Raw genomic sequence first — 18,006 nt, 5'->3', positions numbered from 1 at the left:
GTGCAATAAAGACCCCAGGGTGCATTCACTCAGTCATGACTGCACTCCACCCAGTGCAGTGTGTAGGTGTGGCAGCTTCTTGAAGGTTGGATGTTTATCATGTTGCTTCCTGGAAAACGCTCCCTCGTATCGGCTCCTTCTGATCATACGCTCCCCTGGAAATGCTATTTGTATGTACATGGGAACCGTCCCTCCATTTGAATGTGTACCAAATTTCATTGCTCCACAGTGCCCCATTTTCGTGATACAGTTATCCAAGTGAGCCGAGCAACTTTGAAAAGCCATCTGCATTTCTGTTTGCATCAATAGCCTTGCAGGACTTTTTGGTCTGTATATGATGATGACGACTCCAGTCCTCCCATGACATTATTCCAATCCTTATTTTCCTGCTGCTTAAATTCTGAGGAAGTTCAAACTTGACACTTGTATTTCAAAATCCTTAATGGGTCTCCTTGTGTGGGACGACCATGCTGTTTTCCCATTTATAACACCGGAAAAGAGATTTCATGATATTATATTCCATCCCTTTGTCTGGCTATGTACTGTCTGGTTGTTACACTATCCCAAACCCTTATAGGTTGTTATCTCCTCTTTGTTTTTGTTCAGTAAGACCCCGGCAGGATCCATGCCATTGGACGCTTTCAGTGAGAGTTCATCTGAGAGTGAGGAGGAGGAGGAGCAGCCCGAGCGTCGTCCAGAGAGTAACACAGACCTGCCTTCTGAATACTGGCAGATCCAGAAACTGGTTAAGTATCTCAAGGTATGGGAATGTTACCTTACACACCACTGTTTCCTCACTCTGATGGATTTCAATTTGTACGATTTGTACAGAGAAGTTGTTCTACTGCAGGCTGATACCGGACAACATCTAACAGGAAACAATAAAGTTCACGGTTTTCCTGTCATCTGTTCAAGAATTTTGATGGTGTCCTGAGTCGGTATTCAAATTTCAAAAAACGTTCTCAGAATTCCAATGCATGGAAAATAATGTTGTAAATCAAATAACCCCACCTTGTCTGTTGGCCGTGGTCATATCAAGGTGCACCTTGGTAAAAAAAAAAGATGATGTCAGATTAGATATAACAGCACTTTTGCAGGACGATGCTTTTTGAAGTGGTTGGCTCGGCTCGTGGATTCCTGGTTTCTGACACAGGCCATGTGAGTCGAGGCACAGGGGAAAGAGCTGTCTGACGGCAGCAGCTGTACGCACTGTTTGCCCACACCGCAGAAGCATAAAATTGAAGCGCGTCTGTGATAGGTCTGACAGGGCATATGGTGAATATTAATGTGTCAAAACATGGAAGGAAAAGAAAAGGAGGATAGAAACGCCACTGAGCCAGACTGGCTGGGAATACCTCCGACCACTTGACTTCACAGATTACACCAGCTCACTCAGTGGTCCTTATTATCTATTTATCTGGACAGTATCATTCAGACACATTATATTAAAACAGACTGTGTTTATTTAATTTTGACGTGAATATTTTTTGCACGTTTCAAACCTGTCCCCTTCTATTTAACAGTAAAAATACCTTAAATGCTGCTTTAAATGAAATTGGTTAATGTTATTTCAATGTGTAATAATAGTTTACATCACATTTTTTTTAAATACAGTATAGGGTTTCTTGATATTACTAGCAAATTTGTGTTCTGTGGCTTGAATAAGATCGTTTAACAGTGCAACCGAGTAAATCTTTTATAGAAAACACTGCTGTAAAGTTCAACTCTTGGTAGATATTTTTAGCTTAGCAAAATAGAATATAATGGAAAGGAAATTCCCACTCTGAATGCAGGCTGCTACTCCTTAAGGAAAAAAGAAAGATGTAAATGATATGAAAGAGGGGAATTCAGATAAAAGAAAACCTCACTGGTTTGTATATTTTGTACTTTTCAGCGAGCTTTCGGTTTGTGTGTGTGTTCCTGTTTCAACGAGATGCAGCACTGCAGTAACCAACATGTCCCAGCTTTCTATCTGTCTGGAAACCACACAGCACAGTTATTTATGGGGTTTGTCCAGTAGTCATTTTATAATATCATTACCATCAGACGCTGAAACTTACCATGAGCCAAGTTAAATATCTGTTTTATTTTAGGAGATCTTTTTTTTTCCCTTTCCCTTGCACTATAGACAGCCGTTTGTACTCTAGGAAGTTTAACACTTTCATAAAGCGACACATGCATGTTCTGTTTTGTGTTTTAATGATATTTATGTAGAAATATTTGCCTAGGCTTCCGATGTGTTTGTTTTTATACTTGTATGACTGGAGATCTGTGCCTGTAAAATAGTTACATGGTCTCTCACACAATCCAGCATGTAGATTTCAGTCTGTGTCTATCAAGCATGGATTTATATGTGTGTCTGTAACACACTTGCATGAAAAATTAGTTTTAACATAGTTCACCGTCCTTATTCCAGTCTGTAATGTATTGGTGCCATACTTTATATTTTTATAGTCTGTATTCTGTAAATATATATATATATATATATATATATATATATATATATATATATATATATATATATATGTATATATATATGTGTATATATATATATATATATATGTATATATATATGTATATATATATATATGTATATATATATATATATGTATATATATATATATATATATGTATATATATATATATAGTATATGTATATATATATCTATATATATATGTATATATATATATATATATATATATATATATATATGTATATATATATATATATATATATATATATATATATATAGTATATATATATATATATATATGTATATATATATGTATATATATATATATATATATATGTATATATATATATGTATATATATATGTATATATATATATTTCTCTATGTCTCTTCTATCTCTTCTATATTCTATTCTCTTTATCTCTTATCTTCTCTCTCTCTATATCTCTTATCTCTCCCTCCTCTCTATATCCTATTCTTCTTCTCTCTTCTCTCTCTTATATCTATCTCTCTATCTCTCTATTCTCTATATCCTGTTCTTATTTTTCTCTTCTGTATCTCTCTATTCTCTCTCTATTATCTCTTATTATTGTCTATTTATCTTCTCTCTCTATGTCTCTGTCTCTTGTTCTCTTTCTCTCTTTCTCTTCTCTCTCTCTCTCTCTCTCTTCTCTATATATATATATTTATATATATATCTATTATATTGTATAGGCCTTTCAGTAAAACCAGGACTGGTAAACAAGCTTAAGTAACAGCTTGCTTGAAAGACTCAAGGGTTGTTTACTGGTCAGTCACATGTTTAAGTTAAGCAACTAAGCAAATGTCATTTGCCGTATTTTGGCTCAGTTTAAATAAATACAACATCATCCAGCTGCTATCAGTTAGGTTGCCCTGTGGCTTAAACATAAAACCCTTTTCATATTCTCACAGATGTAAATATTGTGTCTGATACACAATATGTTACTAGTTAACTGATAAACATTCAAACATTGAGTGTTGTAAACATCTTAATTTCATTTTTGTAATATTCATAATTTCTTTCTTTTTATACTGAGCAAATGTTTTTTTTAAATTCTTTTCTGAGCAGCCACAATGAAATAATTAACCAGACTGCTTTTAAAAAGTGTTACAATTAGTGCAACTTTCCTCCACTGCTTTAAAATGGTGTTGCTAGTACTATAAATGTCGCTGTAGTGTAAAAGTACTGCAGATTAATAACAAACTAAACTGGGTCCTTGACACACATGGTATTGTGTTCAGCCCTCATTAAGGTTGCTCCCCCTCTTCTGGCCAGTCGCAGTACTACTGCTCTTCTCTCATGAGAACCATTCTTCTAATTGCTGCATTAAAACTAATCCCGTCTCCAGTGTAAAAGAGCCCCTATCAGCTCATTTTCACAGCAGAAGGGAAAATGCAGCTAATTATGTTATAAGTAGTTAAGCATTTTTGATGCTTTTTTAATAACAAAAGCACTCAATTAAAACATTTAATTTTTAGTGTCTGTAATGCATTTACAACATGTCTAATCCTGAGAATTTACTTACAGAATAATTGCTTCATTTCATTCTCATGAGTTAAGCAACTTTTCAATTCAAAGACCCGACTAGACGTTTGCTCAGCGTGCATTGCACGCTTTATGGCCTATTAAGTGATTACATTTTATAGGAGATCCTATGTCATATATGAAGCAAGAAACAACCAGTGATCATTAATTCTATCCCTACAGTACGTTTCCCATTATAAAGCAGGAGATTGGGTTTTTTCTTGTCATTAGTAGCCTTCCCTTTAGGCTGCAGAGAAGTAGGAAACCTCATGCATCCTCTATGGCTCGACTTCTGCCAAGACCGGCTACTTCTCTCTTACACTAAGCTCTATGAAGTGCTGGCAGTGGCCCGAGTCCACCTGTCACCAGTCCAGCGTTGCAGACATACGCTCTTATGTATCTGAGCACTTATACTCAATATGCACGTTTACCCCTGCTGACGTGAAGTCCAAGCCAAACACGCACTCATTCACAAAATATATATGACAACAGTATTAAGAAAAGGGTCTGAGGTCAATAGGGTATCATTGACAGCCCTATTAACCCCCTTCCTGCTCCCACATGCTTAGTGCTGCGATTTATAGGCCTGGGGTGGCTCAGGCAGGGCAGTCGGTGTCTGCTGCTGCAGAGGAACCAGACAAGAATAAAACCTCCATTCAGTAGTGGGAAGGCATCAGCTATTTAGTAGCTCAGGCCTGAGACACCTGCAGTTAAAGGAAGAGACAAAATGCGTAAAGCATCTTTAAGTGGCTGATATTGAGTTGAATGGAATTTGGTCCCTCATTCTGCCTAATGTCTTCTAAATCAATTTCTAGTTTTGTAATTCAGTGAGACATGGCGATACATCATTTATAAAACTGTCTTTAATCATTACTAGATGAGCTGCCATTAAACTGCTGATTAATGAGTATTATCTAGCTAAATAGCATGCTGCATATTCCACTTAAGCCTTAATGTCAGTCTTAATGGGATGTGTTATTGTGGAGGTGACTGTAGATGCATAAGTACTACTTTTTAGGAATATGTTTGCCGTATACCGTCATTAGATTTTTCTTTCAGCCTTAGCTTAGCATGTTTAGCATATTTTCTGTCACTTCTTACCATCATTTTTTGTATCATGATTTATATGTTGTTGTTTTTTATCAGCACGTGCTGCGTTGCTCTATGAAAGTCAATGTTAATTGGTCTGACTTTGGTCCAGACTTACTTATCTCAATTATTATTGGATTGATTGCCATGAAATGCCCGTGGAGACACTCATAGACCCCAGAGCAGACTATGCACACTGCAGGTCAACATTTTCACTTTTTCAGAGAAATAGTCATCTACTGGATGGATTGGCACAACATGTTGTACAATAATTCATAGTTTCCAGAGAATGAGTCCTGATGACTGTGATCTTAGTGATCCTCTGACTTTTCCTCTACGGCCATTTTTGGCATTTTTGGTTCAGAGTGAAATATCAACTATATAACATAATATAGACAACTATAGAACTTGGGACAAATGTGGACATTTATGTTCCCCACAGGATGAATCCTCCTGATTCAAAATTCCTGCAAAACTAATAACATTTCAATTAACCTCAGCTGTACTTTAGGGCTAATTAGTAAATGTTAGCAAATACTTACAGGCTAAATTCAAATGGACAACCTTGTAAATATTACCTGCTAATCACGAGGATGTTAGCATTTTAGCATGCTGATGATAGCATTTAGCTCAAAGCACTACTACAGTATGCCTAAGTACAGCCTTACAGAGCTGCTAGCGTGGCTGTGGAAATGTACCGAGACATTCATCCCTGCTGTTAGCAGTAGCAAATGTCTTAAACGGTGGAAGCTCACCCGGGTTTATACAGCAGGCCCGTAAAGATTCCATTTGCTTTTTAAAAGACTAAATGAAACGCATCGCAGATTGTGTTTCCTAATACCCTATATAATAAAATAAATGTAACTTAGTGTTGTTAGCACATTTTGATTATTGACATACATACAGACATACAGTAGCTACACAAAGTTAATATATCCCCACCAAGACAGTGCACAGATATGAAACTGCTTTTTGAATTTCTTGTTCAGAGGTCGACGAGTGGTTCCACTTTGAGCATCTGCCCGTCATGCTCAGAGAGTCAAAGATCTTTCCTCATAAAAGATTGTCAGATGTTGTCAATGTTTTAAAGAATGTCGACAATACTTCAAGACCAAAGCTAACCAAAATGAAAGCACATGATCTGTTTTCTGTTCTCCCTGCTATCACTCCTAAACATAGCTTTCTTGTTGTTTTTACAAGGTAGGAACCTCGCCTGCCGAACCCTTTGAAGAGTGAGAACGGAGAAGACAGAAGAAGCCGTAGATCCACTGCTGTTAATGGGCAAATGGTTCACATTTAGGCTAGCATCACGATATGGAGAACACATGTGGCCGTTATCCTGCTGTGTCAGAGCACTGCTTTGTGAGGGAGATATGATCAAACACCACTTGAGACTCTGGTATATGCCTACAGTGATGAACCGGCCCCTCCAAAAGCTGCATGAAACACATTACTGCCCCAGCCTTCTATATAGTGATGGGCTATTTTCCACTCATATGGGTTAGCTGATAGCAGGACATGTTACATTCTTATGTTCGGTTGAAATAATCTTCTCACGATGGTCCCGACGTCTCAAAGTGTGCAACTAATAAAGGTCTGTGAAGCATGGAACGGTAGACGCGGCCTTGAATCCACAAGATGAGAATTCTATCTGTGGCACATTCAAACCGCTGCAAAAAAAGGAATAATATTTGATTGTTCACCCGCCAGGAGATTTTTGGACTGGACGTGTCAGTGTCACATATCAAAGCCGTGTAGCGGGTCTAGTATTACAGCAGCTAGCTGTTGCGTTTGCGTGCCACGAGCTTCTGTTTTATCTGACTACCGATTTTCTTTCCTTCTCATGATCAAAACCATTGCATGTCAACAAAGATTGTTATGCAACTGCATATGATACAGACTAAATATGGCGATATAAAAACACCATTGCTGCCTGCCTGGACGGTATCTCAAAGCACCAACCCTGAGACTGGTATTTTAAGTGCCATAATGCTGTCAACCTCCATCCACAGCGAGGACATTACGTAGATTTATGCATTGTGAGGGGAATCTGAAAAAGAATACTATTTGGAGGCTAAGTTTAGGAGAAAACAGTAAAATAGAGCCACATGTCAGGATTTGATCAACGGGCAAATTCAAATTTGTGTATTTTATTTATTTTTGTGAATATATTGTAGTTAAGTGGCAATACAACCAAATCAGTTCTCTACCCCCATGTGTGTTGAGGGGCTTGAATTTAAATCAGAGAACACATCCCCCCTCCCCCCCCCCCCCCCCTTAAAGCACTTGTTGACTTAGTAGTGTTGTATTGTAGCTACTGAGTTGCTAAACGCTGTGGTGCTGGTCTAAAATGATATGTGTGTATGTAGCATATCTGTCAAAACATATTCTGCTTTTAAAACGCTAACTCATCATACATTTCAGGGTTTGCAGCGCTGATAGTGTTCTTTTTCATCCTAGGGGGCAATGTTTAATGTTTTCTGAGCTTGGCGCTGTTGTCAGAGCTCAGTGCTCTGTTAACAGATAATTTCTTTCCACCGGTGTTTATCGCCACAAAGCTTAACACTTACCAGGCTGTGGTATAAACAAAACAACCCCAGCAGGAGTGGTATTATGAGGGGAAACAACAGAGGGAGAGAGAGCGTGGGGGAATGGAGGGAGATTACTATCCTCCTCCCTTTTCCAAATGTCTGCTTAATGTTTAATTCTCTCCTCCTCTCTTTCCTTTTTGTCTTCCTTTTTCATTCATTCATGTTTGGCATTATTTCAGGGAGGCAACCAGACGGCCACTGTGCTCACTCTGTGCGCCATGATGGACTTTAATTTGATGCAGGAGACGTGCCAACTGGCCATCCGGGACGTAGGTGGCCTTGAAGTCCTCATTAAGTTGCTGGATACACATGAAGTCAAATGCAAAGTAAGTAGCTGTGCCAAAGCTGGACCTGGATGGCCTGCAGGCACAAACAGAGCCGGCCGTGTGTGCCAGCCTGTGTTTTTTTGTTACAGAAACACTATTGCAGGGTAGAGAGCATGCCTTTAAAGACACGGGGTAGCAATTATTCTGCAGTATACCTAATGACTTGTGGGTGCTTTTTAACCTGATTTTATTACGGCTTCTTGTCCTGTCTATTTTTAGTAGAAATGTGGGTGAACGTTTGGCTACTAGATACCGCTGTATGTTCTCTTACAGCACAGATGGAGGCCTCATGTCGGCGAAGACAGAATTTGAAAGTTATTGTGTGTGTTTTTTAGATTGGATCTCTCAAAATCCTGAGAAAGATAAGTCACAACGTGCAAATCCGTCGAGCCATTGTTGACATGGGAGGCCTTCAGAGCATTGTGAAGATTCTGGACTCACCGGTGAAGGAGCTCAAGGCCTTAGCTGCCGAGACCGTCGCCAACGTGGCCAGGTTCCGCAGAGCAAGGAGAAGCGTCAGGCAGTATGGCGGAATCAAAAAACTGGTGAGCATAAGCAGGTTAATGTAAAAAAAAAAAAAAAAAAGTTCTAAAAATGTTTTGTCCCATGGTGGATTTTCCATTAAAACACTTAGGCTCCTTGGAACCTAAGGAAAAACAGGATGATGACTTATTGCAATGTTTCACATATTAAAAATGCAAACAATTGCAAATCAATAACCTTCAGACTTTACGCTGTTATTTTGATCAAAATCCTCTTCATATACATTTACTTAATATCAATTATTTTAAGATTAAGAGGCATTTCTTCATTGTGAAGGCAAGTGTGAGATTTGCTTCTCCAAGTAAATATTTCATATTTGTACGTGGTTGTGAACTCAGGCTTTATCTCAATCAGTTGAGATTTGGGGAATCAGTCCCGCCACAACTCTGTTTTAATGCACAGCAAATTAATCACCCATTCATGCCTTTGTACACTGTACGCACTTTGCCAGATTGTGGCCCATCCATCCTTTTCCACCCAGGCTTTGAAAACAGCAGAGTGGGTGCTGTGGTACAACAGATAGAATGTCCCCTACATCCTCTGACCTGCATTCATGTTTGTTGACAGAGGGACCTGTGATTAAAGCCTCCACGCCTTGTATATTTTCCTCAGCCCCAAATCGGATGTTCTCATGTGCAAGTCACTCACGAAGGCAGATTCATTTCACGCTATGCTATGAGACCACCTTTGAACTGTGCTGTGTGTAATAGCTTTGCCTGCACTGTCTCACAGGCCAGGAACTATGGATTAGAACACTGAATGATGGCCATAAACCGTCACACTGGGCTTTTCAGGCCTAACATCAACATCTATTCTGACAGTTTTCCATTCCTAACATCTCTGGCTTTTTCATCTTTGCAGACCCCAGTAGTAATAGAATTTTAATTACACCTTTAATCACAGCCAACAACTTGCTATTCCCATCTGGAACCATCCATTATCACTCCAATCCTGCAAGCAAAGGTCCTTGAATGTATGTCAAGTTCACTGAGTTTGAGTAAATGTGTGTGTATATGGAAGTGTTTTGCTTTGTGGTCTCGCTGTTTGTTTGCACACATTTTTGTTTGTGTTTGTGTTCATCCACGTGTACGTCTGGGTCCTGGGCCTCTCTGCTCAGGTAAAGCTGCTGGGCTGTGTCCCTAATTTAGCCAGCCTGACTGCAAACCAGGAGAAGGATGTAGAAGTGGCTCGCTGTGGCACTCTGGCACTGTGGAGCTGCAGCAAGAGCACCAAGAACAAGGAGGCCATCCGTAAGGCTGGGGGCATCCCTCTGCTGGGACGCCTGCTCAAATCTCCACATGAGAACATGCTCGTTCCTGTGGTGGGCACCTTGCAGGAGTGTGCATCAGAGGTGAGAGGGGCCACACACTGTATGTTGTACATATTGCACAAGTTGTCAAGCCATAGTCTGTGTAATAAAACATACTTAAGTAGGATTATATAAGACATTAAAAATACAATACAAAACTGTAAAATATGTACAATGATTTTATAAGGATAAGGCTGTTGGAGGACAAAAAACTAGTAATGAATTGATCCTACCATCAAGTGCTCTGTGTGCATTCTTCTGTACCCCAGAGCTCCATTGTTGTCCAAAAAACTATAAAAAACAAACAAACACATGAATGAGCTCACTGTTTCACACAATTGATGTGCTTCATTATGATGGACACACTCACCAGAGCACCTCATTTGTGTTAATCTAATCTAAAATGAGTTCCTAACAAATACAGTTTTCTTCCTGTTTGAGTAATGTTACTGCTGTGCCCAGATGCTTAAAAAAAATGTTTGCATTTGTTCAATATATGTATTTGTGAGCTGCACTTAAGGATTTGTGTCTTGTGTCCTTTAAACTATCACAATGCCATTGCAGCAGGGTGTGCACAATATGGTGGTGCATACACAATAAATAGATGTAAAAATACGTGTTTTAACAAAATACAAAGATACAAAATAAAATGATATAAAAAAAGATAGTCCCAGCTCATGTCGGACATAATTATAGATTAGTCCATGTTGTTCATGTGGTCGGTTCCTTGTTGTGTCACCACAGGAAAGCTACAGGATCGCCATTCAGATTTTGGGCATGATCAAGGATTTGGTTAAAAACCTGAGCAGTGACAACGACGAGCTACAAATGCATTGTGCCAGTGCAATCTTCAAGGTAACTGTTTTCCCAAAAGGACACAGAGTAAAACATCTTTTTCTCAGACTTTGTCTCTAGAGGACTTAATATAGATCGTGACCCTCTCTTTCGCTTTGTAGTGTGCAGAGGACAAACAAACCCGTGACCTGGTGCGTGAGTACAAAGGGCTGCAGCCGCTGGTTTCACTGCTGCGCAAGGCGGACAACAAACAGCTGCTGGCCGCTGCCACTGGAGCCATCTGGAAGTGTTCCATCAGCATGGAGAATGTGGCTAAGTATGCCGCGACTCAGGGTCTCACCTTATTACCTCTCGTTAACACACGTGGACTCGCGCACACATTAACACACACTTAACATACCAAAGATACAGAAATGCATCGTAGACATATTTTGGCATGTATGACTACGTGTTCGTAATTAGTTGTAACAGATTATAATGACTTTGATAAATCAATCATTGTTCATAGGAACAACAATCTAATGAGACTCAGTGTAAAGGGGGGGGATTAATAGCAATTAAGCATTTCACCCACATGTGTCCATAACTTCTGGAAAATATGTTTCCTGAGATGATGTGGTTAACAGCAGTCTTACAGTATGTTAAAACAGAAAAACCATCTTGCGTGCATTATCGGTCGCCATGCCATCAGCACATATGTTACTTTTATGGGGGGGGGGCTCTTATTCTTTCACGACTAGCTGTGTCACTTTTTCCACTCATATGCTGTTGTCATATCTCCCTTTACTTTACAATTGTTTCTGGTTGAAGTGATTACTTGCGTAAAATGTAAAGTTTTTGTACGGATTCTATTAGCTCTGATCTTTTTATATGAGTGTTTGCTGCTAGAATTCAGTCTTTCCCATTGTTAACGAAGGCTCAAGTCTACGTGTTGATTTTATAGACTTCAGTGATGTGTTAGTCCAGGCCTGTTAGCGTCGACCCAGACGTAGGCATGCTGAAGGAATCAGGAATCTGAGATGGTGATTTTCTAATGTCAGAAGACGCAGGCTGACGGAGCCTTTTATCATTTGTCATGTACGGCAGAGGTTTATTTAAGTGTCATTTACCCCGGTTCCTTCAGCAGTGACATTTCTGGAAGGGTTTTGACTTGTACTTTACTGTCAGACGATTTTTAAGTCAGTAAATTTCTCTCTAAAATAAATAATGCCCGGAGACCGTGTCCTGGCAGCTCCATACATTTCCACTAGTGCTCCCTTCAAAGAATAAATTAGCTGTATTTATTTTCATATTCAGTGTGAGGCCGGGTACATAACATATAACCCATATGCAGTCATTTAATACCTTTGTAACATATTAATGAATTCAAAACCTATTCTCTCCGTTCTAGCCCATAAACTGATAAGACATTGTTTTAAAAATGTTTTTTTGATAAATAGTCTTTTTCCTGAGGTGATATTATGTGAAAATGCTTTTCTTCTGACCCAGAAGTGCTGCATAGTTCAAATTACAGTAGGCTTCTCAAAAGAAAAAGGAGCAGTAGCACTCACACGGATCTTTCCTCACTTCATATATCATAACTGACAGAATGATATCCTACATTTAAAGTCTGAGTTAAGTCCTCCCAACTGGAACTGAGAGTCTGCTGCCACATCGAGTTAAGAGAGGATTCCTTTACAGGAGCAGAAGCATGACAATAACATTCCTTTTAAGCAAGATGGACAGATCACTGTCAATTTAACCCACTTCATGAAAGATTTTTTTTTGGGGGGAAATTTAATTTATTTGAATGATTAGAGAAGTTAAATTAAAGTTCTATTTTCATGGTACAAAATCAAGCTTTTTTAATAATTATTTAACATAATATTTTCTTAAAAATGCAACAAAAAGTGGCACAGATTGATGATTAAACAAGTTAACTACACTGACCATGAGTAATGTGGCAGCTAAATATAACGTAATGACTTGTCACACCGTTGCTATGTTAAATACTTATATTACTGCTGATAATAACAATAATAGAAATAATTATGATGGTGCCATTAATCACATGTAACCCACATTTAGTGATACTTCATTTACAAACTAAAAAACACTTTGCCCTCACTCTAAATTTAACGTATCGCAAAGAGAGTGCCATGATATGAACAGTTCTCATTTCGTGGTTTCTTTCCTGCGTGCGTCATGTTTTATTTTGTTTTTGGACGATGTGGGCAGTTGGGTGTGAATGAAGGTGAAATTTGGCCACCTCCTCAGGAGGAAACCAGCATGATGCACAGCAAATGTTTTTAATGCACACTTAAATGTGTAAGTGGATCTGTTTTTTAATACTCTCTCCGGCTTATTTGAATCACTTAAAATGTCTAGGTCAGGCAAAAGCTTGGAATAAAGTGACCAAGTCATTACTGTCAAAAAGGAAAGGCTGCTAATGTAACAGGGTTTTAGGGGCATGCGCTCATTTCAGAATCAATCATAGGTTGAGTGGTGTACAGAAACGAAAACCATTTTGGAATATATTTTGCTCCAGCAATAATGACAGGCAGAGAGTGTTTTTCTCTCTCTTTTCTTTCATTAAGTACATGGTCAAATAAAACAGACCCTTTGGCCCGTTGCAAACAACATGATTTTTTTCTTTCATATCGCTGATGATTTGCGTGGTCTGGACAGTATAGAGGTCCAGGGACCTCCACTCAAGACAAGTAGCAGCACGTGTTAGCCATTTTCCTGATTAATGATGCATCAAAATGAGAGATGATTGATGCCCCGAAATATAATTACATTCATAGCTTAAGTGTGTTTGTTTAAAGACCACATTAGTGTGTGTTTTTCATAGGACTTTTACTATTACAGACACGGCTCTACCTGGTCCAAGTTTATATCGACTATGAAAACGCCTTGTCCTTTAAAAGTCCTGCTCGGAAACACTGCAACATTATTTTGTGCGGATTTATGGTCGTATTGCTATGTGGTCCCTCGAGCCTGTATACTGAGGTGTTATGGACACACAAACATGCTGTAAAAAAAGCCTTAAACAAAACAGTGAGGGACTAACTTTGCAATGGAAAGTCACCACTGCCAAATCTCCGACCGAATGTGTATGTGTGTGTAATGTTTTGAGTCAAGATTGTGGGGTTCGCTTCCAATTACTGACTACTCCACCATCTTACCTCTGTTCCTGCCCTATGATGAGGACACCATAATTGCCTCTCTAAATGATACTTCTCCTTACCTCGCAAAAAAAGCTCTGTGCTGAGCCAAGTTATTCACTGCTCGTTTTCTTCTTCTCAAATTAAATCAATCAATCTGTCTGTTCAATTTCAGGTTGAATGAGCAACTATCACTCTCTTCATAGTAATTCTCGGAGTCCCCGTAATGTCTTACTTTCAGTTTGGGCCTACCTTAAAACACTAGTTAGTATAAAAAGGCAGCATTTAAGTTTTTTACACTTCAATCAATCATAAAAATCTGCTGCACAGAAGCTCAAATGTGGTTCCTGTGTCTTCTGACAGGCTTTAATAAACGTCCCCTTTTGTGGAGCCCAGTGTTTGCAGTAGAAGCCGCTTCACGCAGCCTTGTGTAATGTTACTCTTACCATCACGTAATTACTTCAGCTGGGATTGGCTCCACAAAAATAGGCATGATTTACCGTTCATTTATCAAAAGTTATGTCTGTGATTACGAGATCATTCTAATGCAGTCAACTGTAGATGACACTTCAGTGATGCCATAGGCATTGTTTTTCTTTATGGTGAATTTCACTGAAAAGCTCCTATGTTCATTAGCAGTGTTTTCACTTGCAAGAATAGGCTGTGTGTCGGTGGCCCCTGACCAAAACCAAATGACCTTGGCCATCTACAATAGCTTACGGACCATGATGCCAGCAACCGTAACTGTGAATAAAAACAGTCGTACAACTTAACTGTACATCAGAGGTTTGTTGAGGTTTTTTGCAACCGCATTATATCCCTTTTAAATGTTTACTGTAGTTTACCACTCTATAGCATTGGCAAACAAGTAAAAATCACAGCAAAATAGGGAGGGAGAGTTTCCAAGCCACAGCAAAGCTTTGGTACGTACAAGGGACAACTGTGAGCAGTCGTGGGAAAACTGCCTGAACTGCTGGGTTACAGTAAGAGATCTATGCCCATGTGGCTGAAGGCACTGTAGCTGCTACTTGTCATTTTACTGGAGGGAGAAAGAGTACAAGCAGAAACAGCCGCAGTGAAGAGCTGCAGACAACAGACACACTTTCAAGCGGGTAACCCTGTTGTAATGGAGATGCCATGCTGGACTGACACGCCAAGTTAAACTGAGTCAAGTGAAGCCAGCACATGTGTATGGAAAAGGGGCTTTAGACAACTAATAGCATTTTTAGCCACACTAGTGGTGGGGCTGTATTGATGGCAATATTGTCAGTCTGTTGGTCTATTAGTTAGTCAATCCACCACTTTGAATCTAGACTGAAATATCTCAACAATTATTGACAGATTGCCATTTGTGGTCCCCAGAGGATAGATCAAAATGACTTTGATGATCCACTGACCTTTTCGTCAAGCACCACATTCAAGGTTCTCACAAAATTTGGTACATGGTTCACAGGTGATGTATCGTTAAAAATGTGTTGATCCCTTAACTTTTCATATAGTGTCATCATGAGGTTGACATTTGCGGTTTTTGAGCGAAATTTCTCCTCAACTATTGGTTGGATTGCCATGATATTTGGTACATGCATTAAAAAAATATATATTAATCTCCAGGTAAAATGTGTTATTTGTCCAATAATTTGGTTTATTACCAAACACTAGGAAAACCATCAGCCTAATCTGTACTTTGTGTTTATTATTATTAGCAAATGCTAGCACGCTAACACGCAACGCTAATTTGGTGAACATGGTCCTTCACGTCCGGGTCCGTCTCACCCTGTTTGGGTTCATTTTGAATAATCACCCATGTGCTGTACATTATCCCTTACATACCATCAACTTGTTAGCATTGTCTTTGCGAGTGTGTTAGCATGCTGATGTTAGCATTTAGCTCAAAGCACATCCTCTCAGAGTCACTAACACGACTGTAGATTCTTCTTTCTCGTTCATTGATCAACAAATATAATGAAGCAATGTGAAGCGATTGATTAATATGATGCCTGCACTCTTTTCCACCCTTGACAGGTTTCAGGAGTACAAAGCCCTGGAGACCCTGGTTGGCCTGCTGACTGATCAGCCTGAAGAAGTTCTGGTAAACGTGGTGGGAGCCCTGGGAGAATTTGCCCGGATACCTGCTAACAAGGCCACCATCCGCAAGTGTGGAGGCATCAAGTCACTAGTTAACCTGCTCACTGGAACAAACCAGGCATGTTGAATGTTCTGTGGAGGCATAAAAGGCCATCTCATAATTAAACCATGCTCCTACAGTGTATTCATACTGTTGTACTTTTTATTTGTGTCTTTTCACCAGGCGCTGCTTGTGAATGTAACCAACGCAGTGGGTGCCTGTGCTACAGATATGGATAACATGGCGTAAGTCTCTTCCAGGGCATCCAACTACCTAACATGGTTTTGACTTTTAGTACAGTTTATACAAGGCAAACAGCCCCATGTGGGGTGTCTCTTAAAATATCATTAGTGGCTTGCTCACTGTCATTGCTGAATTACCTTCAAACACATATTCTTGGCCATGTGTTTATGTCATGTATGTTTGGACAAGGGAATAACACCAATTACTGGATCCAAACACAGTATCATTAACCTGTCATGGGCTGATGCTTAAAGAAATCTATGCTCTTTTAATTTGTAATCATCCAGGTACTTTTCTCTTTCATCCCTACCTTAATCACAGATTATAAAAGCTTTGTTTATTGTACCTGCTGTGTTAAATATAGTTGTGGCGTTTTACTATAGCTTTGTGGTCTCTGTCAGGACTTGAGCTGGTCACACGAACATACCTAAAGCTCTACCCTGTCCAAGACTACATGGTTGGGAAAACACAGTGAACCACAGTCCAGAGAAGTCTTTGTGCTGTGTTCATTTAACCTCACCCTCAGTACTGCAGAACATTGTGGAACTTCCATCTGTGTCTCATTGCTTTTACAAGGCTGTTATGTACTACAAGACTCTTCTTAATTAGCACTGGACACAAATACAACCTAATGTCTGAGTTTACATTGTTAGCTAGCTGTTAATGCTACCATATGAGCCTATTACATTTGTTTGGAGGAAAAAACCAAGGGGTTCAATAAAAAAGTGCAGCATGTCAAAATAAAGCCACTAACTGTGGTAAACTTCACACAAGAGGAGAAGTGTTTTACGTTGGTTCATCATGTTCTCCATGTTTTCTCACGTTATGTATATTTAAGCCAGACCTTGTCATTTTTCAGCCTTCACACTCAGCTGTAAACAGAACGTTCTTACTTCAACGGCCGCTTGTATATCGTGTATGTTTTGTGGTGTTGGCTTATTTTGAGACATGTATGTGTACAGTAGTTTGCTGAGCAATTAACATAACTCACATTTGATTGCTTCCTGCTCCAACCCAACACAGTTTTTCAGGTTCCCGGTGATTAGGCGGTACTTGGCCAGCTAACAAATATGATGATGTATGGTACCACACGGTTAGCTACAATATTCATGTCAGTTAACATGACTTCATTTTACCAACAAAAACTATTTCTCTAATACCCCCTTCTGTTGATCAGCGCAATCATTCTCTCATCATCATTCTGATGCAGGTCATCCATAACTACCGAAAGCCCAAAACAAACACGATCGCTTTCAAGTTTTCCATGAAATACTCACATGTTTGTTTTCATTCTCAACCAGTAGGCAGTGTGCGGTTAATGACATAGCACTTCCTTCGATGAATCCTGTGTAGCTACAAGAGTGAACACACGTTGTATAATGCCTCCCGGGTTTGTGGTCTCCTCCTCTAATCCATCAGTGTCAGCTGCAACTTCATTGCTAATCTGTTTCATACCTGCTTCATGGGAAGAGGGAACTGTTTTGGCGGATGATATGACGCTTCACTTTTGTTTTCGGTCCGGATTTAAGAGGCCCTGCAGACTGGAATCTGATGTTATGATCCCTGTAGACTGATTTATGTGCAAACGGAAGACAGATGGCGCAGGGGACATCCCTGATGAGTGTTCGCTCGTTGCCATACACGGAGATACTGTGATTAGGGAGTGTTTAAGTAATTATGACAGCATTCAATGTCGGCCTTGTTGGTGGAAGCACACATGGGGAACACGTTACATGTTATTTATACCAGACAACGGGTGCACTGTGTTGTAATTCTCTGGGTTCCCAGACCCTGACTGCAGTTTTGACTACAGTCATGTA

The 18,006-nt window shown here is 39.5% G+C and overlaps 1 protein-coding gene across 1 annotated transcript in view; it reads left to right on the top strand.

Moving 5' to 3' along the window:
* odad2 (outer dynein arm docking complex subunit 2) overlaps positions 1–18,006 on the top strand; it is a 39,464-nt gene that overhangs the window by 10,757 nt on the left and 10,701 nt on the right. The window contains 8 exon segments of the mRNA XM_029457731.1: positions 607–760; positions 7,879–8,025; positions 8,361–8,570; positions 9,686–9,919; positions 10,622–10,732; positions 10,834–10,988; positions 15,841–16,021; positions 16,127–16,188. Of these exon segments, the coding sequence (XP_029313591.1) occupies positions 607–760; positions 7,879–8,025; positions 8,361–8,570; positions 9,686–9,919; positions 10,622–10,732; positions 10,834–10,988; positions 15,841–16,021; positions 16,127–16,188 (1,254 nt within the window).

This window comes from Cottoperca gobio, chromosome 20 (assembly GCF_900634415.1).
Source record: "Cottoperca gobio chromosome 20, fCotGob3.1, whole genome shotgun sequence".
NCBI classification, from domain to species: Eukaryota; Metazoa; Chordata; class Actinopteri; order Perciformes; family Bovichtidae; genus Cottoperca; species Cottoperca gobio.
Note: the sequence above shows the minus strand (reverse complement) of the source record. Positions and strands in the feature narration are given on the sequence as shown.